This window comes from Curcuma longa, chromosome 3 (assembly GCF_044706935.1).
Source record: "Curcuma longa cultivar G26 ecotype Majalengka, Jawa Barat chromosome 3, ITB_CL_G26_1.1, whole genome shotgun sequence".
NCBI classification, from domain to species: domain Eukaryota; kingdom Viridiplantae; phylum Streptophyta; class Magnoliopsida; order Zingiberales; family Zingiberaceae; genus Curcuma; species Curcuma longa.
In genome coordinates this window covers 491090-518787 of record NC_133863.1, presented here as the reverse complement: position 1 = coordinate 518787, position 27698 = coordinate 491090, and the positions used below count along the sequence as shown (strand labels likewise).

General features: G+C 36.6%; 3 protein-coding genes across 4 annotated transcripts; 2 read left to right on the top strand and 1 right to left on the bottom strand.

Annotated features, from left to right (window-relative positions):
- The first annotated feature begins 2825 nt into the window (after nucleotides 1-2825).
- Nucleotides 2826-10638, top strand: LOC141824205 (ABC transporter B family member 28). The gene is made up of 17 exons (XM_074711446.1): nucleotides 2826-3237; nucleotides 4203-4390; nucleotides 4926-4949; nucleotides 5247-5348; nucleotides 5582-5672; nucleotides 6810-6910; nucleotides 7006-7056; nucleotides 7232-7360; nucleotides 7959-8021; nucleotides 8089-8365; nucleotides 8657-8805; nucleotides 8889-8978; nucleotides 9286-9420; nucleotides 9492-9548; nucleotides 9620-9676; nucleotides 9873-10152; nucleotides 10233-10638. Exons 1-16 carry the CDS (start codon nucleotides 2826-2828, stop codon nucleotides 10107-10109), a joined length of 2163 nt encoding a protein of 720 aa, XP_074567547.1. The 3' UTR covers nucleotides 10110-10152; nucleotides 10233-10638.
- A 1055-nt stretch (nucleotides 10639-11693) lies between these two features.
- Nucleotides 11694-20838, top strand: LOC141825480 (uncharacterized). 2 transcript variants are annotated; one of them, XM_074712865.1, is made up of 13 exons: nucleotides 11694-11929; nucleotides 12446-12630; nucleotides 12724-12827; nucleotides 14373-14453; nucleotides 14608-14711; nucleotides 14796-14882; nucleotides 16180-16382; nucleotides 16601-16802; nucleotides 17319-17369; nucleotides 17458-17556; nucleotides 17821-17880; nucleotides 18490-18611; nucleotides 19514-20838. In XM_074712865.1, the coding sequence occupies exons 1-13, from the start codon at nucleotides 11723-11725 to the stop codon at nucleotides 20604-20606; spliced, it is 2598 nt and encodes an 865-aa protein (XP_074568966.1). In that variant the 5' UTR covers nucleotides 11694-11722; the 3' UTR covers nucleotides 20607-20838. The 2 variants fall into 2 exon arrangements, with proteins under 2 accessions (XP_074568966.1, XP_074568965.1); XM_074712864.1 differs by having other exon boundaries at nucleotides 18487-18611.
- A 165-nt stretch (nucleotides 20839-21003) lies between these two features.
- On the bottom strand, nucleotides 21004-27195 carry LOC141824258 (uncharacterized). The gene is made up of 6 exons (XM_074711512.1): nucleotides 26867-27195; nucleotides 26714-26778; nucleotides 24870-24957; nucleotides 24632-24735; nucleotides 21576-21651; nucleotides 21004-21390 (listed from the first exon to the last, which is right to left on the bottom strand). Exons 1-6 carry the CDS (start codon nucleotides 27126-27128, stop codon nucleotides 21074-21076), a joined length of 912 nt encoding a protein of 303 aa, XP_074567613.1. The 5' UTR covers nucleotides 27129-27195; the 3' UTR covers nucleotides 21004-21073.
- Between the last annotated feature and the right edge of the window lie 503 nt (nucleotides 27196-27698).

Genomic DNA, 27698 nt, shown 5'->3' with positions numbered 1-27698 from the left:
ATCCGAGTTGCGCAGATGAATCTTGACGGACAATCTAGTATTACGAGTGATTCAAGCACCACGAGCATTTGAATATTTTACATGGGAATCAAACTTCCGTCACATGAGAGTTCATCTCATTTCTTACCATCACACTAGTCCCGAGGGTTCCAGTGCTGTTTACTTGAAAGTTATATTGTCTTAAATCAGAAGCCTACTTGAATCCATAGCACGGAGAATCACAGGTTAAATCTTCCAGAGCTATAGAGGAGATCACTTTTTGTGTTGAGATCATAACTCTATTTATATGATAACATATATCCAAGGAAAGAGCCAAGGTGGGGGCGATGGCGGCAGCTGCCCCTCTCGGATTTTTTAATACAAGAGATATAGAGGTATAAAAACGAGGAGCGAATGAGGAGTGACTACACGACCACCCCCTCTTAACGTAATTACATATCTTTCACACCCTCAATATGAAATTTCTGACTCCGTTCTTGCATGTATCTTTAGTCCAACATAAAAGATATAAGATCTATTGGGTTTATACGCACAAGGTGACCTACTTTATTGGGTCCTTTATTATTAGATAGCAGTTTCAAGTTTCATGTACAACTTATTAACTAAAGTAAGCTCACAATTCCTAACATATTTAAGAGACAATTAGACACAGAGTCAACAGAAGCTAAAAACAAGGAATGTGGCAAGTTCAGTAAGATTGAAATGCTAGCACTAGCAGTTGCTAGTGTATGAAGTAGTTTGATATGTATCTGTGTCCAGTTTATACTCTGTGGATACTCAATATTTTTACTGATCATCCATAAAAGAATTGTATCAATGGAGTGTTCGACAGATATTTGCACTTATGTTAGATGCTCGTACTCGAATCTGAATCGCACAGATCCGGTAAATGACACCCTTGGAGTATGTTCTAGTGTTCAGATGCTTGCTAATGAGCTTGTAGTTAGTAAAGACTTTTATTCAGGAACATCATTGGAAGACATTTCTAGGCATATCAATCAAGACTTCTCAACTTGGGCATCCCCAAAATATAGATAATTGAAATAACAATTGAAGACAATAATATCTTTATATCAAAATGAAAGAAAAAAAACTATCTAAATCAGTGACAAAAGAGAGAAATTCACAACTTGCAACTGCAATTCCTATGCATAGTAAAGTAACAATAAGCTTGAGGTGAAAAGATGGTGATAAATTCCTTATCAAGGCTACAGCAATCGATTGCGAAAACCTTGCAAATTTTGTTAATGGATACATTTCCATCAGTGAAAATCAGCAAAGATGAGTGTCTTGTAATTTTTGCTGAATTTCATGGGGGAAATAAAATTATCATACCAAATTTATATAAGAAATTTTAAGAGTACAATTGTCGAAACCTTCGATTTCAATCTAAAGCCTAGTTGAAAAGATTGAGAGTGCAAATTGCCAAACCTCCAAAACTTTCTGAACAAAAGCAAGTTAAATGAAGTTTCCTCCTCAAGTTTACAAAGAGCGCAAGGTTGTGTTGTTTTGAGAGAATTAAAGGAGTGAAAGTAAAAAAGAAAGAATATGAACATTATTTTTTTTTCAAGAGAAAGTAGGGAAACAAACAAAAAAAGAATCATCTTTCTTTTCCACAAAATTAATAGACCTAAATCAAAGAAAATAAGCATTGCATCGCCTTGCTTAATTGCTTTCTGTTTGTCTTGGCCTTTGCCTTTGACTCAGTCTCTATGCCCACCTAACATAAATTCAGTTGCATCAACTGTTGATGGATGCTCATGAGATTTGATCTCAGCTAGATCGAAAAGGCATAAAAGAATTTCAAAGAAATACAACTAGAATTTTTGTTTTTTAATCAAATGATATTGAGCATGTTTCCCACAAGAAACAAGTGGGGTATTTTTTTGCAAAATTGTGCTCAATTTCATATGTGGCAATTCCACCAAGATGACAATGTGTGGTTGGTAAACAAGGATCAGTTTTTTAGCAAGGTACGGAATGTATTGTCATATTTCATCCATTCTTCATTCTGTTCTACTCTCTATCCCAACTCCAAAAACACTATAATGAATTGATAAGAACAGGAAGCGAAGAAAGTTGGAATGCTAGCTAGAAAAAACGCTTGCACTTTCCTTTTCAATCCATTTTAAGACAACTCCCCAATTCCTATGAACAACGAAGCTCGAATTTCAGAAAACAACAAAACATGGAGATAGAATCGAAACCTTCGATCCACACCTCATGAATCCAACCTAATCTAAGTTCCAGCCCTCCCAGAAAAAAGTTAAACAGATACTAATCGAACGTGACGTGCACCCTCATCCTCTCCGATCGATCCGTGTGCGCATCCAAATGTCACAAACCGACAACGGAAACCATCACTCTCCAAGCAAAACCAAGTCCAACAAGCACAAGCAACAGGAAATCGAAGTAGAACAGAACAAAAATTGATCGAGTACTGAGATCCATACCATTTCGCCGATCATCGCTTCCGCTGGATCCCCAAAGAGATCGCGAGAGTTGCAGTAGGAATCGCCGGGACGAATGAAAGAAGGGAACGAGTAAGAGAGTGAGGGAGGAAATTAAACGAAAAGACCCCGCCCTAACATACCACTACGCGTATATTTTACGCGTACAGTTTTAGCGTAGAAATAACGAATTAGTATGGCCCACCATGTCTTGTAGTGGGATCCGATGGCGTCCACGTAAGTGACAGTTCGATATGGACGGTCAATAATACCGCGCTATCCAAAACGTTCGGAATGGGGCCCCTCCTCGACGCGATAACAACGTACCCACTTCACAACCACGCGCTGTCGTCTCATTTCGTCCGCTGCGTTTCCATGGCCGCTCCTTCCGCCGCTCTGATCCAATCCCTCGCCGCCACTTCGTCGTCGTCGCCATTTCGGGGAAGTCGGTTTTCCGCCGGCGCCTCGATCTCCGGCCGGTTTTCCAGCACGATTGTATTACCCGGACCACATCGGCTGCCCCTGCGTTTAACCTCCCGCACCGTCGGCGCGCGGAGGAGGAGCGGAAGAGGCGCTCGGGCGGCATACGTGTCCGCGCCTTCCGCCGACTTTGAATCCGTGTCCAAGAGAGAGAGCTCCTCCGATGACTTCGCACCCGCATCTCCTGCTGCCGTTAGCTGGGGCGTCATCTGGTCTCTCATCACCCGCCACAAGCTCCGGATGGCCTTCGCGTGTGGTTCTCTCATTGGGGGAACTGCTTGTACCCTGGCGATGCCTATCTTTTCTGGTAATGGATGTTTCTGTCCTTTCCGCTGAAGATCATTTCCTATTTTGATTTTGATGTTAGAATTTTCGCGCTTCTCTCATATATTTGTATATCTAATTCACTTCTTCTGGTTTCAACATCTTACATCTATCTCACTTCTAAGGTTCTGTTTGGAGGAGTGACAAAAATACTTTTAGTGAGAAAATGCTTCTTTGTTGGGAAAGTTTGTTTGATTATGTTTTATAAACTGAATTGAGTTAAGCACTTTTGTTAAAACTACAATGAAGAATTGTAAAAGAGAATTTTTTTGTAGAATTTTTATTAAAAAGTGTTTTTTTGTAAGACGTTATGAAAATTTATCATTTGAAGACAATAGAATACCTAATGAAACCAACATTTTTAAAACCTTCGTCTTCTCCTCTTAATTCACAGCTTCTCATCAAATGGTAGATAATCGAGATGATGATGGTGTAATATCATCGTCAAAATGTCATGTCAATCCCTTCAGTGAAATCCGTCCCCCAGCGGCCCCACATGGTTGGCCCCACAACCATATGTGAGGAGGTAAATCGAGAAACTGCAGTTGATACGACGGAGGAGATGTCAATCCCAATTATATGGGATCAATTACATGATTCTTATCATTGAACTCTATGCAAGACTGTATCATGAAATCATGAACCCTGTTAGTCCCAAATATCTGAGGTCTTCTTCATGGATCTTATCCCTCCATTGAATCATATGCAAGACTATATTACTAATATAATTTCCCCGTGTACAACTGAGTTTTCCTTTTTCTAATGCTGATACATTTATACGACCTTCTTTTCTCCCAAAAGAGGAGTCTGGTTGGTCTTTTTATGTATAAGTTTATCCTAAATAGGCCTGTTGCAATATTTTTTTGTCTTTTTAATTATCATTTTATTGGTTACCTTTTTTTCACTTTTTGTAGCTGCTAATAGTTTGTACATATTAAATCATGACAGGGAAGTTCTTTCAGATACTCACAGGCAGCATTTCTGAGCCTTTGTGGAGACTTCTATCTCAGATTTCATGTTTATATGCTCTGGAACCCATATTTACTATCATCTATGTCACCAACATGACCATTATATGGGAGGAGGTTATGGCAAATTTAAGAGGCCAAATATTTAGACAGATATTGATTCAAAAGGTATGATTACCCTTGGTCATTCCTTTGGTTACAACTGGATATGATTGTATAGTTGTCGCTTGTGATAATATCGTGTTGCTTTTCTTCTCCTCTGTAAGACAATATTATCTATTTTAAGAAGTGCATGGAAGCTATTGTTTAGGAATAAGAGAAGGAAAATTGGAGTGAAGATGTATAACTCTGGTTTTCAATCTGATTCATCTGCTTTCTTAAGTTATTAATTTGCTTCCAGTTGGTTTACCCCCCTCCACTAAATAATTTCTTGTTTGTTAGTTATTCCATTGTAATACACCAGAAACATTCTAATAATTTATTAAATCTCACGTTTGTTCTCAATGGTTTGTAAAGTAAATATGATTATATTAGAGAAATAAATAAATTGAATTTGGTTCTTTGGTTAGAACAGACAATGCCAGCTACACCTTTTAATTGCTTAAATTCATTAAATTCCTTTTCATGCTCATATCCAAGTTTATTTTTTTATTACATTATTGTTGAATTATCTAAAATTTTGTGGTTATCCTTCTTTCTGCAGGTTGAGTTCTTTGACCGCCATAAGGTATGTATTCTGTCATTATTGTTAAGTTTTTTTTATTACATTAGCTGCCCTCAAGTTGTGAGATTCATGGTTTATTGTTGTTGTTGTTGATTTGTTATAGCTATTATTTTTATTTTAATTTTATTCTGAGTGCACTCTGTGAGAGTTTGAGCCCTATAGTCTTTTGACATGTTTTTATCATGAACTTTAAGTTTAACCACAGCATTTATTGCTCTGCTAGTTTCCCATTTCTTGTTGAGGATTGTAATTTTCACAGGTTTTTTGCTTGTTGATAGATACATTTATTATCATGGGCAGGTTGGTGAATTGACTGGGTTGTTGACATCTGATTTGGGCTCCCTGAAGGACCTAGTTAATGATAATATCTCAAGGGATCGTGGGCTCAGAGCTCTCTCTGAGGCAAGATTCTTATTCATTAAAACCTATATATGCATTTGACTTATAATTTCTAGAGATTGAACTATTTACTTATCCATTTATCTTTCTCTTTGTTACAGTTTTTCTCTTACTTAAATTTTTTTTTCACTTTACTATATATTGATTATGTTCATGTATATATATATATATATATATATATATATATAAACTTTGTCTTGAACTTGTATCTTGCTTCTTCTTTGCTTCTTTTGTAGGTTGTAGGTACTGTGTGCATACTTTTCTTTCTCTCTACGCAATTGGCTCCTATCCTTGGGTTGCTTATGGTTGCCATATCTGGTTCAGTAGGTAAGTTAAGCATTCCCTTGCCAAATCAACTGTATAGGTACCATCTGCCTGTTTATGTGTTCCATATATCATTCCTTGTCGAGGATGCATGGCATTATCTAAATCACTGTTGAAAAATGGACACTGTGCCAGATGTATCTGTCAGTAGACCATCCAACCATACTGTGCTGATCAATATATATTGGCACACACAATGATCAAATTATTATTTCCACTGTCAACCGGAAGTCTATGTTATTGATTATATGCACACCAAATCAGTACACTGTAGATATAACTTTCTAAGGAATATCATCTTTTATTGCCAAGCAAAACAATAACTACCCAAAGTATGCATGATCTGTGTGATGCTTAGTTTTTCATCATCTCATGTGTTCGTGTGAAAGAGACCTCAAAATAATTCTAGAACTTGTTTTGGGTTCTTGAATTTTGTAACACGAAACCGAAACTTAACATGGATCAAAGGATTCACTTTTGATGTCAGGAGTCATGATTTAGTAATTTAGCCGAGTAGCAGATTCTATTTTCTTATGGACCGTCAGGATGCATGAGCGTATTTCGCCCTAGTAATAGCAGTTAATCCACTGACAAAGATACACACTGTATTAAATCTATTAATTATGGACCTGTTATTTTGTGTCTTCTTGACATTGTTGTTACTCACTGAGGCATAGAAAAATAGGCCATGTATTTTTGTGTTCTCTATATTATGCTCCCTTGTATTTTGCTTCCTTGCAGTCATCTGACAATCACAGATCTGATCTGACTTAATTAAAAATTGAGTATTGTTAGTTCAAAATAAAATTGTTCAATTCTGACACTTGACTAATCGGAGTTTGTTCTTACTGCATAGGAATGTGTAACTTGATTCTTACAGTAGATTCTGCACTGAATGTTTCCTGTGGACTTTGGTATAGGAATAAATAGTATGTTTCTCCCACCTTACAATTCTCAAATGTATTGTATACATTCAGTTGAAGTGGTTATTAACCTTTTAAGGCAAGACCCTTTTGTATTTTGACAATCACTATATAGGATATGCTTCTTTGAATCAATCTCTTATTTTGCTTCCATGCGTTAACTGTAAATTAGCTGTTCTAATGTGTAATGACATGTTCATGTCTCTGACATGCTCAGCAATATTTAAACGGTCGACAATTCCTGTCTTTATATCTCATTCAATGGCCCAAGCAAACATATCAGACTGTGCAACTGAAACATTTTCTGCAATTCGTACTGTAAGTATCACAACTATCTTACTACTTTCTCCTGTGCATCTTTGGTTTTATATAGTCATACACATATCTTCTTTTTTTTTTTTTTCATTCTACAGGTAAGAAGCTTTGCTGGTGAGAAACGACAAATCTCCATTTTCAGAAATATGGTAAGGTTTTGACATACAACTTCATGATAATCTTATTTAAGGAAATAAGATAATTTAAATAGTCTTACATTTGCAAAATGAAATGAAAATGAATTGAAATATTTTCCACCAATATCAGATCAATTTGTTTGTAATCCTTGTGAAATGCTGATCTTCCATCTTATTTTGTTTGTAGGTACTTGCGTACCAGAAGAGTGGAATAAGACTTGGTTTGTTGAAGTCTGCAAATGAATCCTTAACAAGGATGGTAGTCTACATTTCTCTAATGGCACTTTATATTCTTGGTGGAAACAAAGTGAAGACAGTAAGGAACTTCATATTTTGTAACATGTCCATGATATTGCCAAGAATGTCACCATATAGACAAAAAATTCAAAATGGATCCCATTCTTGTTATTAATTTGCACACTTATTCTTTCTGAACTTTTTGATTAAGTCTCTTTTATTTTTATTTTTTGAATTAAGATCACTGCTGGGGCAATCCTGTTTTTCTTTTTGATTCTTCAGTATTATATTTCCTATTACCTAAGCATTGTATCTCACACCACTTTTGTTCCCATGATCTTGTGGAAGATTGTTTTTTCTGGTTTTGGGGAATACCATACATAACTGGTTTGGCACACCAATTCTGTATCAATATATCGACAGCAATTATAGTTTACAGAAAGTTCTTCTTAAATATTAAATACATTACAATCGTAGGCAAAGTATGCTTGAAGTTGCAAATAGATACATGGGTTTCTTGTTGCAATCACATGTATGAGCTTACATTAGTCTTTAGAGGTGTTCTATCCTTACTAGAGCTTTTCCATCTTTCACTAATGTTCAAACTGGAAACTGAAGTAAAATTTCTGTGACGCTGACCCTTTTATCTTTTTGCTCACTTCATTGTTTAATTTCAGGGTGAACTATCTGTTGGAACTATGATCTCCTTTATAGGTTATACCTTCACACTAACATTTGCGGTGAGTTGCTATAATTTTTTTTTTGAATATAAGAGGTGCATTATTACATAATTACAAGTATCTGCAGGTTCAAGGGGGTGTTAACAGTCTTGGAGATCTCCGCCGGACATTCGCTGCCACTGAACGCATAAACTCTATACTTTCTGCTGCTGAAATTGATGTGCCACTCGCATATGGTTTAGAGAAGGAACTTCAAACAAATGAAGCAGATGTTGACCTTAGTTTGGATAATGGAGGACTTCCCATTAAGAAAGCGCAAGGCATAAGTAATCATTACATGTCAGCATTGAGATCTACAAGTAACGGATGTAGCCTTGCTCGGTCAGGAGACATCCATCTAGAAGGTATGCTTCTTTATTAGTTTTTTGGCAGTACCTTTTGCTAGTTTTGTTAAAAGTCCTCTCTGCAAGTAGCTACATGGTTCGATCTTTCTCCAAAATTTGTGTAACTCTGAGCTTGCTTGGATATAGAATTGTTTGGAAGTTCATTGATATTACTATTTGCTCAGAACCTCCCATTGGAGACTAGTTTCTTGATTAGTCTTTATTAATCCTGATCGATGAACAACTCCTGTTGCTTTTGTTTTCAACTAGTTGGATCGTCTGGATAACTTACATTGCTTTTGTTAAGCGCAGATATATACTTCTCTTATCCTTTGAGGCCTGATGTGGAGGTCCTAAATGGTCTCGATCTGACTCTCCAATGTGGAAAAGTAACTGCACTAGTCGGACCTAGTGGTTCTGGAAAAAGTACAATTGTACAACTTCTGGCACGGTTTTACGAGGTATACGGGATCAAATTTACGAAAAAAAAATATTACATGTAAAAAAGAGATTCACAACCCATTGAATTTTTTTCCCTACCCAGCCAACTAGAGGGCACATCACTGTGGCAGGGGAAGATATCAGAACCTTTGACAAAAGGGAATGGGCTCAGGTTGTCTCTGTAGTTAATCAGGTATCTTTTGGCATTCAGTACCTGAACAAGAGTTATTTGATTATCCTTCTGAATTATCGAACTTATAGCTAAACAAACAAGACCATGTACTTTACATCTTGCTTCTGTTGGGAAATAAAATTGAACATGCTTTATTTTTATAACTTCTTTGCTCAGTGGAAGTGTTATGTTCTTCACTTCATATTAGAGATTCACACAATTGTGAAGGACTGCCATACAAGATCACTTCCTTTTGAGTTTTAACAGAAGTGCGATGTTGTCTGGAACGATTCATATTCCATATATTACCTAACATGTTACTTTTCAGGAACCTGTTCTGTTTTCAGTTTCCATCGGAGAAAATATTGCTTATGGGCTTCCTGATGAGAATGTCTCCAAAGAGGACATAATAAAGGCCGCCAAAGCCGCCAATGCTCATGAGTTCATAATCTCACTTCCACAGGTAACAACATGTTCACTTTGTTAACGACTTATCATCCAAATTCATCAGGCAATCTGTAATATCTGACTCAGGGTTATGACACACTAGTCGGCGAACGAGGAAGCCTCTTAAGTGGCGGACAGAGACAGGTAATAATCTTAATATTTAGAAGTGTTGTTTTTCTTATCATTTCAAAAGATTTTTGTTCCTCACTTTGCAGAGAATTGCTATAGCACGAGCTCTTCTTAAAAATGCTCCAATTTTGATACTCGACGAGGTAACTAACTCATTCTACCATCATCCTCTTTAGATTTTGATTAATTGTTCTATTACCTTAAAAGCTCATACATTAAGATCTAAAAGCTGAAGTTAGAAAGAGGTTCTCCTATCGTAAGAAATGAACTTTGCCATCCTTAAAGTTGACAAACCTCATACAACTGAACTTGATAGGGGATGAAATTTTGTGTGTGCAGGCCACCAGTGCTCTGGACACCACCAGTGAACGCCTAGTGCAGGAGGCTCTTGACCATCTGATGAAGGGAAGGACATCGTTGGTGATCGCCCATCGACTAAGCACCGTGCAAAATGCACACCGAATTGCAGTTTGCTCAGGCGGTAAGATTGCAGAGCTAGGAACCCATATTGAATTGCTAGCCAAGGGAGGCCAATACTCCTCCTTGGTTGGAACACAGAGGCTTGCATTTGAGTGATGAGTCCTCAGCACTTCCATAGCAACTCACAAGCGTAAGTAAGGTCAGTATACTTCTTATTCTGGTTGAACCAAACCATTTTTCGCCGATAAGGCCTCTACTAACAAAGAATTTTGAACTCAGACCCTCATCGTATCGGAAAATACTCAATTCGAAGACCTCTTCGACTTGTGAGTTGGGTATTTTAGAGCTGGAAAATCTTAATTAGTAAGGCTCAAATCTGAGTATTGGCTCTATATATCTACATTGAGCTGCTAGAAATATTATCTGATCAGGTGGTCATCAGGATGGTGTTCACTGCTCATGGCAAGGCCAGTGATTCTCCTGAAACACTACCAGCTTCAGTCACCAAATTCAGCTAGTATTTAGGGATTTTTGCCCAAGGCTTCATAAAATATACAAGTGTATATTTGAGATATATTATTATTATTATTATTATTATTATTATATTTCTTTGTTTTTGTAATTACTAATAAAAACTTTTGTATATTTTACTACTAAGAATTTGAAAATGATCCTACAGTTTGAATTGTCTTGAGTAGGCAGGCAGTCATTCAATGTTCAAGGAGTGTAAATTTTTAGCCCCTCTGGGCGTAATCGAGTTGATATTCGAGTGGTAGAATTGTCACACAAAAGTAAGTTCAAATCCCTTGGGGTTCATTCTCTTAGGGAATAAGTTCTTTTCATTTAGGAAACCGTTCAATATTATGATTTATCATCTTTCCACAGGTCTTGGGGTGGATTGTGGCGGGTGTTTAGGGTGAGTCTTATCAATTTTTTTACCATACAAAGGAGTGTAAATTTTAAGTCCTCGGGATTATGATGCGATGATAAAAGATGAGACGGACTCTCTACACAACTAGAGTTCAAATCTCCTTTAAAGCATATTACACTTAGAAAGTTTGAAAATTTTATGACATGGAGTAGTCCGTCAAGATATATCTGTATTTCTTGATTTATTTTGGATAGTCGTGGAGCAGCCACTTTCGGGATTACTTGGAGATTAAAAAAAAAATCAAAATACACTCTTACTGTTATTTTTTTGGGAAAAATGTTTATATTATTTTTTATCAAATCATTTTCCAGTTTTATTTTTTCTCATATTATTGATTTTTTTCAATATTTTTTTGTGAGTTCCTCAAGATGAATATAAAGACTTTGAAAAATATTTGCATTGTTGGTTAGTAGTCTCGATGAATATAATTATTTATATACATGTTTGAATAACAATAATAATAATAATCTAAGTCTTAGTGGAATCGATTATATATTATTTTTATGTAATTGAGTTTTATTTTTTTATTATATTATTATTTATATTTAAATAAATATAAATAAAATTGTAATAAAAAATCTGAATAAATTTACAAATAAAATTTTTCTTTGTAAATTATTTATAAATTTTATTAAGTTTATTTATTTTATATATAATTTGTGTTTCGAATAAATATTAATGAGCTCGATATTGTATTCTATTTCGAGCCAAACCTGAGCCGGTCTGAGCCGATATAATCCGGTTCAGAGTTGGCCTGGTTTATTTGCTTTCCACTGTGCTTCTCTCTCTCTCTCTCTCTCTCTCTCTTCTGACGTCGGTTCTTGGGAAGGGACGAGCGATGGCTGTGGAATCCCCCGGCGACGCCCGCAACAAGGGGGAGGCCTCGGTGGCTTCGGGCCCACCGGTTCCTAGGCCGCCGGCGACGCCTGAGGACGAGATCCGCGCGGTTGCTCGCAAGTTCTCCGACCAGCCCGTCCAAAACCCCGATCGCGGCGTCTGGGCTGTCCTCACCGCCATTTCGAAGAACGCCCGCCAGCGACAGCAGGTGCCACTTCCTTATTTCGATCTCTCCTTCACCCTTTCCTTTGTCTTCCTTTTCACCCTATCGAGGACCCACGATTGACGAACCCAACCGTAGCGATAAACCCTAGCCTTTCTCGGCTGTCGCCGCAATGCTGATCAATAAGGGGTTCAAATTGACGATGTTGACGCCTGATCTTTGTATAATCTTTCGGCTGAAGTAGTTAGTTTACTTCATCCTGTTTGCGCACAGTGGAACGGATGTTTGACAGGCTTCTTTGAACTTTGTTGACTTACTCCGAGCTAATTTTTTGAGCTGTTCAAGTTTCTTTTGAGAAAGATTGCTCTTTTTGGGGTAAGGAAATGTATTTGACTCAAATGCCTTTGCATTAAAAGAGTACTTGTTTCTTCGGAAATTTCAAGTTGTCAACAATTTCAGTTAGCTTCCATGCTTGTTTATTTTTTCCGCTGAACTAGCTCAGAGGCTACTTTTTTCTTGTCATAATTTATGTTTGACTACGATGTTTATTGTAAAACAAAGGGAATGAATATTCTCCTGAGCGGGGATGAGCACAGCTTGGGAAGATGCGTTGAGGATCCACGCTACCAGATAAGTACAATGGCTATCAGCGGGAGTCATTGCAAAATATTTAGGGATAAAGTGGCAGTGGGAGATGCTGAGGTTGATCCTAATACTTCTGTGCCAGTTTTCTTGAAGGATACCAGGTTGAAAAATATGATAAACAAGGGATTTGAGTTGATTATCATTTTACTATTTGTTTTATTCCCTATGTTGTTATTCTTTTTCTTTCTTTTCAGCACAAATGGGACTTACCTCAACTGGACAAGGCTGAGAAAGCATTCTCCTCAAACTAGACTTCAACATGGAGATATAATAGCATTTGTAGCTCCTCCTCATAATGGTAAAAGAGTGTAGTTCTACAAAATGTTGCTCCAAATCTTGTTCCAATATCAGCCAAAAGAATGTAATTCTACAAAATAGTTGTTCCATTATCAGCCACTGTATTATAAATGCATTTTTTCACTCTTATGTCTTGATGCTTAACAGTGGTACATTACTTTTCTTAGATACATTCAAACAATATTTTCAGCATGAAAAAGCTGTATTTTGTTTATTCAATTTGTGTGTCTCTATGTGAATATGTTACTTGCATGTCTGCATCACCTTGCATGCATCTTCTATAGAATTCTGTGATCTGTATTCAAATGAATTTGTTTGTGCGTGCCTTTTTTGTATTTAGATGAAGATAGTTAATTTTATAGAATTTAATTTTGAAAAGCATGATATAGCAATGAATCTAGAACGCTTCAAGGATAACAGGCTCGTAGAAATTGGTTCTTAATGCTGAAATGTTTGGAATTTTGAATAGTTCAGTCCTTTTACAACCTCTTCATTGAGAAACTTATTGTTTTAGCTAAGACAAAATTGAGGTTATAAATGCTCAAAACAAGAACTTTTTAAGTGTACTGCAACATAAAATCGTGAATTAAGCATCACGAACTTGTATGAACTATAAAATTTATATGCGCTTCAAATTTAATTGATTTTGGATATTTAAAGCAAATTAGAATATGGTGCTGATGGGGTCCCCATTTTAGTGTACTAAAATCGTGAATTAAGCATCACGAACTTGTATGAACTATAAAATTTATATGCGCTTCAAATTTAATTGATTTTGGGTATTTAAAGCAAATTAGAATATGGTGCTGATGGCCCAATTTTAGTGTACTATAATGTCTTAAATAGAAACAGAGCACATACCTAACCATTTGTTTTTTTGTTATGACTAAATATGTGATAACTGTTTGTTTTTGAGCAAATCAAAAGAGCATTCCTTTAGCTATTGCTGTTTTTCATGCACATCAACCATTAATCTGTTGAATGTACATCTCTACCTTATGAATAAAGCAGATTCCACTTGATTTTTCTGTACATAGTATCTTGATTCTATCCTCTGTTGTGGCTCAGTCCTTCCTGCTCTAAAATGTGCTCTTCTGGTTGTCATCTTAAAAGGAGTCTTTCTGGTTCAGTTTCATGGATACCCCACTTTTTAAATTTTAATCTTGTTAACTGGTGATTTTTTTACTATGACAAGACATATTAAATAAGGTTGTATCCATTTTGCAGTTCATCAACTATTCTCTCTTCTGTTGGCTTGTGTTGCTGTTTCTTTAATGAATTAATTTAATCAGCAGTTTGTGGATAATACTGCACAAGTCATTCTCTTGACTAGCTGTACTATGTGTACTGAGTGAATATAATTTGATGTTTTAATTTGATATTTGTCTGTTCCTTAATAGTTTTTCTACATGTAATTTCTCTCTCTTTGCATACCCACAACGATCTTTTGTTATATGCTTATCACAGTGGGGACATTTGTTTGTATTATTATTATTATTTATTTGCTATGTTTTTACTGCATTCTGATTATCCACTTTCCTTTCAGAAAATTCCTATGCTTTTGTATATCGGGAAGTGCACAGGCCATCATTTCTAGCAAATGGTTCAACTTTGAAAAGGAAGGCAGGTAAATATCAATTGCTCAAAAGTCATTTTGAGATATGAGTACCACATGCCTTTTCTTTGTATGATTTCCATTTGTGATATTTGGATGTAATGTGGCTGGGACATTTTTGTTGCAAATTGATGCTTGTATCTATATCTTGCATGTAACGCTGAAGACGAGTTGGATGTGGATAGCAAGAGGTTTAAAGGTATTGGCATTGGTGCTCCTGATGGTCCTATCTCCCTTGACGATGTTCGCAGCCTTCAGAGATCTAATACGGTAGTGTTTATCACCCTATTCAGAAGGTCATTGGTTGATATAGTGTTTCGGCTGATGGAGATGCCTTGGCAATTAAACTTGCAGGAACTTAGGCAGCAATTGGAATCACATGTTCTCACCATTGAGACATTGAAAGGTCAAAGCCGGTCACTGATGGCTCACCATGAAAATGTAACTCTTGTATTTCTAACTTCTAGTTTTATTTTTTTTCTCATGCATCATTTGTTGGGTTTATTTCTGGAATAGTAAACTGTGATATTAGCTTTCCTTCAACCTAAATTTGGTGACTACTACGTTGACACAAAAACATTCATATTATGTTGTGAGTTAGAAAATACAGTCACTAGCTTATTCTTGAATTTGCCAATATATTTATCTTCATCATAAAACGAAAGTTGATTTTGAATATTCTTGCAATCCTGAAGTACTTGTTTTATGACTTAATGCCCTCTTTTCAGTGAACTCCTATTTTAGTTGCAGGTCCCACACCATATAGGACGTCTAAGGTATATTTACATGTTATTGCTCAGATACTATTGGACAAAGGATTTTATTTTTGGTACTTCGTTCATACATCAACTTATTTGATGCTGCTTGTCTGCAGTGAATTGTTATAAGAATACCTTATATCTAGTCAAAGTGCTTTAACTTTGAGCTTTGCTTCTCACAGCTTGTCATTAAACATTTCCAGTCTTCATAAAGACTTGCAAACTATGTTTCTTTCTATTCTATATTAAAATGTGGATAAGATTTTCTGATGAAGATGATATGCCAGGTAGAAGATAGGGTTAAGTGCATCGAATTGTTTGTTAAGCTAAGATAAACATTACATATGGTGCGCCTTCATTGATAAAATGGATGATCAACTCTCTTTGTAGAAAAACTGGCCTATAGTCAGAAGAGATGCCTATTAAACTAGAGTTGTGTTGAAGATATGCATGTACAAAGGTTTATTAAGAACCATGGCATGAAGGGATTTTTTTTTTTCACCTTGGCAGTTTTGTCAAAAAAAGAAAAAATCAAATTATACTATTAAGGTTACTTAGAGCAATCTGTTTTGCATGTGGACACTGATCAAATTTCGTATCATTGCTCTAGTTGTTGATCGACCAAATAAAGAGAAAGCAATGCTACTAAAATTGATTATTTACTTTGTTTACCGCTGACAGTTGTCATAATATTTGTTGACTGGAGAGGAGATGAAAGCATATTTTTGAACTTATATGTCTTAATAGCTCTTGGTTGAAAAAAAATCCGTTATCCAAACATACTGAATGTTGAATTTGATAAATATCATCTGATAGATGTCCATTGCACATGTACATTTATCTGGTGTGTAATATTTCTTGTGCATGTTGCCTACTTACCACGGACGTTTGGTTTTTAGACTAGTGGCATTACCTTATTTTAACAATTAAATTCAACTGTTTTTTTAATCATCTCCTAATTAAGCTAGTTGAACATGCAGGAACTGAAAGATTTGAAGGAAATCGTGTCAAAATCTTTCCATGATCAGATTAAGGAGCTAAAGTGTGCATTAAATGAGAAGCATGAAGAAATAAATTCACTTAGTACAGTGTCTGCTGAATTACAAAGCTCCATGAAGGATCTTAAAGAAAGATTTAGTGCATCTGTGCAATCCCGTATTGATGCGGATGAGATTATTCAGAGGTAAATACATGTCCCATATTGATATATTATATCTGTGGTATTGTCCTTCTTTCACTCCCCCCCCCCCCCCCCCCCCCCCCCCCCCCCCCCCCCCCCCCCCCCCCCCCCCCCCCCCCCTCTTCCTAAAATTGCTTCATTATTTCTAAATTTGTAAGTTTCAATTATCTGTTTGTTTCTAATTGAGATGCAATTAATTTGAATTTGAACTGCTTTTATAGTCAGAAAGCAACAATATCTGAACTTGAAGCTCGTCTAGATGAGGAAAGAAATCAGAGAAGAGAGGAGAGGGAACAAGCAGCTGCAGATTTGAACTCTGCAATAAAGAGAATTCAACTCGAAGCGCAAGAGGAAATCAAGCGACAGACAGATAATCATCTAAGACAACACAGAGAACAGCAAGAAGTTATCAGTAAACTTGAGGTGAGTCATGTGTTCTTTGATGTTATTTCCTGTCTTTGATCTTCATGCTCCAAGGAAGGAGAATAAGTTATTTCATTGATTACCACCCAGAATATTTTTCATTTTTCTTTACATGTATCATAGAGCTATGAACTCTTTTTTCCTAATAAATCATGTAGAACATATTTTGATATGGAAATAATCATCAGCCACGTAGGTCCTAACAATTAGTGGTAGGCTTCATCAGTGTTCTCCCTCAATTGAACTCTATGCCATTGCTAGGCTTTGATATGGATATAATGGAAAGAAAACCTGAAATTAAGCAGGGAAATAGTATATAGGACGTGGACCCATGAAATTAGATCTTGCTTCAATGGATTTGATTACTTCCATAATTTTAAATGATTAAGTTGTTAAGAATGGGACTAATTTATATAGTTTGTTCTTGAATAAACTAAGTATTATGAGTTCTTATTGTTGCTTGGTGCCTAATTGACATTCTAATTACAATCAATATCTTACCAATTCTTTTGCCAGGAGTCTGAGAAAGAAAACCGCTTGCTTGTAGAAACATTACGAGCGAAGCTGGTAATTTTGTGATGCTTTTCTCTGAAAATTTTATTACACATTTTCCCCTCCCATATCTTCAGCAGTAATTGTTCTATCCTTTCAACAGGGAGATGCTAGGGAAAACCTAGTTACTTCAGAAAAGAAAGTTAGACAGCTAGAAATTCAAGTCAAGGATGAGCAACTAGCATCAATGAATAGCCAAAAGGTATGTTTCAATCTAGTCTTCTACCATGCATTTTTTTTATTAAAACAGTTTTTGTATGATATATATATATATATATATATATATATATATATATATATATATATATATATTGCTTTCTTTCAACTCAAGATGAATTCACACAGGTACTAAGGATAACCCTGCTGCCCTGACCTGAGTGGTCATTCTTCTTGACAACACATTATTATGACACTTCTCTATATATTGGTACTTTTCATGTTTATTTTACATGTTATTTTCTTACAGAAAGCAGAATCACTGGAGGCTGAACTAAAAAGACTGAGAAAGGATATTGAAAGTGAAAAGGTAGTGATTATAGCTCTTTACTTTGCAATTCAAATCTCAGTATTATTCTTCCTTTTTGGATTAAGGTTTATGCAGGTATGATGCTTTAACTCGACTAAAACTTTCCTAGTTATTGGCCAAAGTTCATATTGGATATAGGGAATGCATGCACATGCAAAATCAATGCTTTGATGTGTAAAATTTCTTCCAATTGATTATATTTAAGAAGAATCACATATTCTATCCCAAGCTTGACCTGTATCCTGGTTTTACCTGTTTCACTTTGCTGCCTTTGGACTTAAGAGAAAATTGTATATGAATTTTGTGAAGCAAGGCATGAATTTTGTTTATAATTTGTATGCAATATAAAGTTGCCTCCCACATAGGCTTTTCACAGATAAAAGCATGGAAACCACTTACTCTATCGTCAACTATTGCGTTTCCTAAATTTGAATGTAAATATTCTCTAAAATAACCTCCACTTATATTTCATCAGTCATTCACCTATCTGTATGTTTTGGTTTTCACTTTTCTCTTGGGCAATTACATGAGGCAGGGTTTAGGAGCTTATTGCCATCTGCATGTGAGTTTCTGAGTTAGTCTGAGGATGTCTTGGGCTGTTGTTAGCAGGTGGCACGGGAAGAAGCTTGGGCGAAAGTCTCTGCTCTTGAACTTGAGATTGCTGCTGCAATCCGTGACCTTTCAATTGAAAAACAGAGGTTTCAAGGAGCCAGAGAACGCATAATTCTTCGGTAAGCATGGAATATACAGAATAAATTTATGATAGATAATTATAATAGAATATATATATATATATTAGGTTGAGTGGTCTTAAAGGTAAATATTAATACTTATGACTCGTGCATAAATGACTTCTATGAGCCAGTGAAGGTTAAATGCTCATTATATGTTGAAGATACAATTCCATTACCAGTATGTCGTTCCCTTCCACTCATTTTTCAAACATAATATATAACGCCTATGCAAGGACATGATGAACCAACACATTAAAATGATTAAATACACTTCTACAACCACATAATATGAATGGCAAAGAAAGAAAAAAAATGTGAATTTGCTGTTGGAAACATTTTTGTAAGAACAAATAAGATGAAAAGCATAGATCAGCAAGTCACTATTATTTAAAGTTGAACATTTGAAAGCCAATGGTTTTTGGATCTACAAGTTAATGGGATAGTTTTTAAATCTAAGTGGGTTATGACATGCTTCACACATTTCTTGTGGCAAATCTGTAAAATCTAAACATGCTTTTCAATTTAAAAGTAGAATGTTCTCTCTATCGAATGCTTCAACTTTGCATGAAAAACAATGATTTTGAGTGTTTTAGTATGAAAGCTCTCGTATAGAGGCTTCATTGACCGTAACCTTTGATTACCACATGAGAGTGATTACTTAATCATGTTTAAGCTTACCTAAAAGGCTCCATGGCATAACTTTTGATTACCACTTGTTGGTCACTACTTTTATCATTTTTTCAGCTCAAAATTCCACAATCAAACTAAATCCTGGTAGACATGCAATGTTGTATATGAAAATTCAATTCTGCTCTGTGGGCTTAGCTTTAAAGATTATTGCAATCTTGGTTTGAATCAATTGTGAATTAAATTTGGTTGTCCTAAATCTGTTGATACAGGGAGACCCAGCTCCGTGCATTTTACTCCACAACAGAGGAAATTTCTGCTTTGTTTGCAAAACAACAAGAACAGCTTAAGGCAATGCAAAGGACTTTGGAGGATGAAGAGCACTATGAGAATTCGTTTATAGGAACTGATCCTGTGGAACCTGTGACTGGAAACGTTAATGTCGGTGAAAGATATGAGCTCTGTAAAGGAGCTTCTGGTTCTTTTACCCCTAAGAACGTCCAAGATACAAATGATGCAACATGTTCTGAGGATGATGACGATGTCAGCACAACCGAAAAGCATGATTGCAGCCTGGTAAGTCATGGTGGCAGCACTCAAGACATGGAATGTACTAGTGCTGATAAGCTGGTAAGGGGATTTGGTTCAGATATTGATGGAGTCGGCACGGCTGTGATTCCAGATGGAGATCCTACTGATACCGAACGAGTTCTGGAAACAGAAAGCCAAGTTGGTGACGCTGTCTTCAATGAAAGAAATGCTGCTTTACATAGATGCAGCAACCTTGGAGGGGAAACTATGCAGCTTGATGATGAGGGCCAGCCACAAGGAAAGGCGGAACCTAATGATGGTGGCAACTGCACAATTGGAGGCTGCTCAGAGCAAAGGCTACAGGATACTGAAAATGGGACAGTAAAAACTGCTGATCTTCTCGCCTCAGAAGTTGCTGGGAGCTGGGCAATGAGCACTGCCCCGTCTGTCAATGGAGAAAATGAATCTCCTATGAGCATGGGGAATGTTAATGCTGCTGGAGAGGATGCGGCGGCAGCGACCTTGCTTCCCTTCTCTGATGGCTTAGCAGCAGGAAGTCAAAGTAATGTTTTTCAAGGCATAACCAAACTAACCAAAGAACACAGGGCACTGAATGCGATGATTAAGATTGTCGCCCCCGAGTTTGAGCAAAGATTCCAAGCTGATGGAGATACACAAGGGGGTGAATCCATGTCTGATGCTGAAACACAGAGTAGCAATAACAGCGATGCCAATCGCGATACTGGTCAGAGCATTCATGACGGTAACGACAATGCTAGCGACTCTGATGATGCAACACGAGATCATGAAATGATCGAAGATTCTGCCGGTTGATTGTGTAAGATATTGTAGAAAGAGTGCCCATTCATTCTAGATCTTGTGTACATATTGTAGAATGTTGGTGTGGTGGATTGTCATTTTCTTTGATGGTAACATAAGCATTTGTATAACTAATATTGCTGATTTTTTTGTTTCTTTTGACATAGTGTGTGCTGGAAAGTTCTAGTTTTAAATTATATCTAGGAAAATCTCATAGGCATTTGCATATGCCAATATGGTTGTGGATTGATAGACATATCATAATTCATTCAAGAATTAGTCATGAATAATTCTAGACTTTTTAGTTTAGCTTGTTTATGCTAATGTACCATGTTATGATCTCTTTTTTTTTTGTTTTGTATCATGAAAGAAGCTACAAATATGTATTGGATCATTCTCTAACACATTAACCTTTGGATGATCTACCACTTCTCTAATTATCGAACATACTAAGTAACAAACCTTGTCGATATTTACGCGACTTATATAATAGTGCAACCATTTGGATTCTCCTCGTCGCTTTGGAGATAGTATTGGTTGGGTATGTAAAGAGGGTTATAGCTTGCCTCCATGAATTCTTTGATTATCTTTTCTTTCTGTTTCTCTTCTTCTTCCTTCTTCTTTTTCTCTTCTTCTTCCTTTTTCTTACCATCATCCTTCTTGGGTTCTTCCTTTGGCCCGACGAAGACTATCTCGGTCGGCCACCCTTTTCTTAGCTTGCCGACGATGTCAATAGGATCGACTTCACCAATCACGGTCATCTTCTTATCCTTCATCTCTATCGCAATCGAGTCGATCCCTAATAGGACATTCGGTTGTTGGTTAATAACATAAACCCACTTTTAGTCTAAAACATTAGGAAAAGCTCAATATAGCTAGAAACTAATTTCAATTCATGGTAATCCAATCAATATAAAAATTATCTTTTTTTTCAAAATAAAAAGAAAAATGATACCAAGAGAAAGGAGGAAGATAAAAACACACCTTGAAGAGTGGAAACTGCCTTCATGGCCTTTTGCTTCTCTTTGAAATCTTTCAACTCCACTTTCACCACAATTTTCTACAAGAAATAATTAAAAATTCATTTCTTTTTTCATTTTTTACCTTCAAAAATCCATCTTTTTTTGTCAAAAATATATATTCTCAGAATTCTCAAACTATTAGAGTTTTGGAAGATCTTTTGGAGCTTTTAATATAAACCTTCAAGGGCAAAATAATTTTTTTTATTATTAAAAATTATTAAGTTTACTTCTATCATATTTGATTTATTCATTATACATCCATTATAGATATTAGAAATAAGATTCAACTAATAATACATCTCTTGTATATTTTAGTAGATCCTAAAGAGAATTTACTAAATATTTGGATTAAAGAGAATTTAAAGATGCCATAACCTTTTTTTTTTTGTTGATGAATCATGAATGGTTGAGAAGGAAGAGGTAGAAAAAGAAACTCACCTTCATACCTTCAAGGAGAAGCTAAATATTAAGCGAGCGATGGAAAATAAGAGACGAGATGAAAAGACGAAGAAGGAGAAGAAGATGAGCAACTCTATATTGCTTGCTTCTTCTTATTTTTGTTGTTATCGTTGTTGTCGTTGTCATGTTGTCGTTTAATTAGTAGGAGAGACTGAGAAAGCAAAGTAGTGGAAGAAAATGGGGTCCAAACTGATCTCATGTATTTGGACTCCTCTATGGCAATGAGGTTTGATGCTTGGAGATGGCCCCTCCACCATAGCTGCCATGTCACGCGAGCAATCCTTCGTCTCCCTTTTGGCGTTTGCTTTTGTTGCTCGTGCGACTTACCGGGTTCGGTTCAATTGAGATTGAAAGGAATGACAGTTTCAGGCCAAGTTTTATACAAGAAAAGGAAGAAATCAAAACCCAAAAATTGAGATAAGATGGTGCTTAGTGAGATTGCCTAGTTAGTGTTTCTAATCATATTAGATTTATTATACACCATCTTACTTTATATTACAGAGATTGTTTTTGTGACTTTACTATTACACTAAAGCACTCTTCCATTAAAAAAAATAAAATAAAATATTAAAAATAGAAAATAGAATATAAAAGATAAGAAAACAAATTATAAAATGACTTCCCTAGAAAGCCTCATGACTGAAGGCCAATGTATTTAACCCTAAGAAGGGTGAAAATGAAAGTTAAATTTTAATACAAATAGAATGTTTTAGGTGGCCTAAACTATTTTTTCCCTTCATTATTTTAAAAGTTTTTTCATCTTTTATGAAATTAATTAAACTATTTTTTCCCTTCATTATTTTATTGTATTTTTTCATCTTTTATGAAATTAATAATTATTGTTGACATGCTTTCAGGCACTAAGTCCAAAAGAACATACATCATTTTTTTTCTTCTTTATTTAATTAGATACGACAAATAGTCCACTACAAATCATATTAATCATCTCTCTCCTCATCATCATTCATAAAATTTTAATTTTATATTTTCCTATATATATATAAAATCTATTATAAATTTTACTTTTCAAATCAGTTCAAAAAATATTTAATTTATATTTAAAAATTTTAAATTCACAAAATACTTTTTTAATAATCCTTTCAATTGAATTTAATTTATAATATTTTATTCAATTATTCAAAATTACTTATGAAATAATTTTTATTATAATTTTAATTTAAATCATTTTAAATTATAATTTAAAAGTTTGAACCATTCGTATGCTTAAATTTTATTTTGTCAAAATCATTTATATTTTTAAGTTTTTAATTGAAATTATATATATATATTTGATATACTATACATCGTGAACATCTAATACAAATTTTTTAAATTATTTTTATAATTTAAAATTTAAGATATAATATTTAAGATTTAAAGTATAAACTTTTAGTTAAATAAAATGAAAATTAAAATTAAAAAAAATATATTAAATACTCACTAGGTGTGCAAATTAAAATGTACAACATATCAGTCCTATATATATATATATATATTCATAAATTGAAACTTAAATATTAATGTTTTCATATTATTCAACTCGATTCGGTTTATTTGCACCCCTAATATATATACGAATGAATGAGAGATTATCTCATGAACAAGCTCCTCTAATTAGCCCAAATTAGCCCAAAGGGAAGCAAATAAAGGAAATTGGAGAAGAAAAAACTTCGATCGACTGACTTGGCAACCCAATCAGCTTCCCTGTCGGTCTCATGTTCATTTAGTTTTGATGTATCATCCAAAGTAAACACCTAAGAAACTCGTAAGAAGTTCTAAACCAAACTAGTTCATGCATGAATCAGAGCATTCATTGATGCAAAAGGAAACTACTATTTGATCAACAGAAATAAACTGAAACTACAATTTGAAACCTACCGGCGGTTCGACAAACACCGGCCGGCTTTCTCTGAGTTGTTGGTAGCAGATGAAGTAGATGTGTGATTCATACTTTAGTTTGCAAGTAAGCTGAGAGGAACACTGCCAATGCACCAACAGAAAGACTCAACAGGAGACCTGAGGGAATGAATTTGCGAGAGGCGGCCAATCGTATGCCTTAAGCGCGAAAAAGGAAAAACATGGAAGCATGCCAAACTAGTTTGTGCATGAATCAGAGCATTGATTCAAAAAAGAAACTACTATTGATCAACAGAAAGAAACATTTGAAGTAGTCGGCGAGCATGAACTACAATTTGAAACCTACCGGTTCGACAAACACCTGTTTTCTCTGAGCAGTTGGTAGCAGATGAAGAAGATGTATGATTCATACTTTAGTTTGCATGTAAGCTGAGAGGAACACTGCCAATGCACCAACAGAAAGACTCAACAGGAGACCTGAGGGAATGAATTTGCGAGTGGCGGCCAATCGTATGCCTTAGCGCGAAAAAGGAAAAAACATGGAAGCATGCCAAACTAGTTCGTGCATGAATCAGAGCATTGATTCAAAAAGAAACTACAATTGATCAACAGAAAGAAACATTTGAAGTAGTTGGCGAACATAAACTACAATTTGAAACCTACCGGTTCGACAAACACCCATTTTCGATGTATGATTCACACTTTAGTTTGCATGTAAGCTGAGAGGAACACTGCCAATGCACCAACAGAAAGACTCAACAGGAGACCTGAGGGAATGAATTTGCGAGTGGCGGCCAATCGTATGCCTTAAGCGCGAAAAAGGAAAAAAAATGGAAGCATGTAAATGTTGGCTCAAACAGATGGTGACTTTAAGGATAAGCAAAGCTAATTGATATGAGTGGTCTGATGAACAGAGGAGAGGGAGGACAAGAGTGCATACCAAATAGAGAAGAAAAGAGAAAAGCAGAGGCGAATCCGATGGCCGTGCCAATTTCCTTAGTGTCGGGTGATTGCATAAGATAATACGCCTGCAAGTATCGCCAATGAAGATTGTAAGATGACTAAGTATATAACATCAAAGCAATAAGGATTCCTAGAAAATGCACACATCTTTTTTGTCAAACCAACTGGAGACAACATGATTCAATAAGCAAAAGAAGTTACAGTTCATCAAAGGTTACCCCGTGGATGTGTGGTGCAGTGGTGAAACATTCATAGGAACAATAAAAAGACTAATGTTCGAGCGAATATCTTGAAGATTGACTTTTGAGTATGCATAAGTTATACTCTGGTAAGCAAACCAGAGGGAATGTCGTCTACTTCTAGGATTAGTTGGGCAAAGCCTGGACGCCTAAATTATTAAAAAATAAATAAATTGAGTGAAAATCATAACGACTATTGTAGATGTATATTATCAGTTCAAGAAATGAGATGGGAAGGTCGTCTACTTCTAGGATTAGTTGGACAAAGTCCGAACACCTAAATTATTAAATAAATAAATAAATTGAATGAAAATCATATTGTGGATGTATAATCACAAATAGTCATGTTATTCCTCCGAGCACATTGACTAGATGGCTTAGGTAAGGTATTATCAGTTCAAGAAATGAGATTCCTGTTTTTGTCATTTATTGAAAATGCATAAGTTGTGGTCCGATAGGCAAACCATAGGGAAGGTCGGCTACTTCTAGGATTACTTAAAGCTTATACACCTAGATTATTAAAAAATAAATATTGAATGGAAATCATATTATGGATGTATAATCACAAATAGTCATGTTATTCCTCCAATTATAGCAAAATGTGGAATCCACCACCCCAACGGCTCTACACGGTCGGTCCCACGACCATCTATGAGAAGGTAAATCAAGAAGTTGTAGTTGACCACTATAGGGAGGGCATTTTTCTCGGCTTCGTCAAGATTTGACCCTTGCCCATTGTAGCAATATCTACCCCGCAGTAGCTAACTCAAGCATGCTCCAGGTGTTATTCCTCCAAGCAAATTGACTAAATGGTTTAAGAAATATATTATCAGTTCAAGGAGTGAGATTCCTGTTTTTGACATTTATCGAAAATGCATAAGCTATGCTCCGGTAGGCAAACCATAGGGAAGGCCATCTACTTCTAGGATTAGTTGGGCAAAGCCACCTAGATTATTAAAAAAAATGAATGAAAATCATAACGACTATTATGGATGTATAATCACAAATAGTCATGTTATTCCTCCGTGCACATTGACTAGATGGCGTAGGCAAGGTATTACCGTTCAAGGAGTGAGATTCCTATTTTTGTCATTTATCAAAAATGCATATCAAAATGTTAACAAAACTTATATTGAGGCTCATCTTCCGAAACAACCTCTTACAAAATAAGATAAGAATGTATACAATAAGTCAATAAACCCTTTCCCAAAACTCCGCATTAGTGGGAGCTTCACCTTCATGCACCGAGTTGCCCTTTTAAAATATTGAAGCTCACTGATCCCAAATAGGAGTGTGTCTTGACAAGCATTCATATGTTTTAGCGAAACTTTAGCAGATTTACATTGCCCTAGAATCTTAAAGTTTAGCTCTTCTTCTTCTTCTGGTTCCCAAAAGTTCATACATTTTTCTAAAATTAGGTCACAGATAAAAAAAGGGTACAAATATAATCATATAATTCAATTCTAAACAAGTAGATTAACAAATGATTTGGAGGAAAAGGGGCGAATAAACAACACATAGAACGAAGAACTGAATCAAATATATAAAAGCAAACAAAAGAAAAACAATGAACAATGCTCACAATGGCCATGAAGGAAGCTCCGGATATCCCTCCAAGAATCGATCCCTTGCTGCCGGATCTCGCATCTGAAGAACAAAAGAAAGAGGGGGAATTACTTGTTCGAGTGATGATTGATGAGAAAATTAGGGTTTTTAAGGAGGTCCTAGAGCATACAAGCGAAGATGCCGCCGCCGAGGAGGAGCGTTCCGTAGGCGGCGGAGGTGACGGGGGCGAGGTCGGCCAGGAGTTGCGCCCTGCAAACGAGACGGGAGGAGGAGAGGGTCTCAGCCTTGGGGAGGCCGTTCCTCTTCCCACCATGGCTCTTCTTCTTCGGGAGGTCGGCGAGAGGCAACGAAGGAGAGGAGGGGAGGAGGAGGAGAAGGGGGCGGCGGCAGCGAGAGAGGGGAGCGGAGGCAGCCCATGAAACCGACGCCATGCGCCGCCCGATTCGCCCTCCGCAAGCCGATGCCGTAGGTTGGTTTAGACGAGATCAGGTCATTAGCCTGCAAGCCCCTACAATGTTTACTAAATCATAAATTTGCCCCTCGAGAAAGAGCGGATCCCATGGCGGCGGGGACCATCCTGGCGGTGCCCTCGCCGGAGCAGGAGGCCCTCGCTGGCGTCGACGCCACCGTCCAGCGCGTCGGCAACACAACGAATCCCCCCCCCCCCCCCCCCCCCCCCCCCGACGATGGTGAAGCTCGTCACCCTCCGAGCGTCGTCGAGGACGTCGAGCCGCTCGGTGCTGGTGCTCGCCGGGAGGCCGGAGATGACGCTCACCTCCCGGAGGCACCCCGGCCGGATCTCCTCCCCGTCCTTTACGGCGCATCTCCGGATGAAGTGCTTGTACACCTGGGGGCGGTCGAATCGCCGGACCACCGCCCAGACCGCCCCAGCGAGGGCGCGAATGCCCCGTGCCGACGCCGCACCGGTGGTGGGCGTCTATCCTGCTCCGGAGATCCGCATACTCCTCCGGCATCAGGCCTGCTGGCGATCGGGAGGAGCT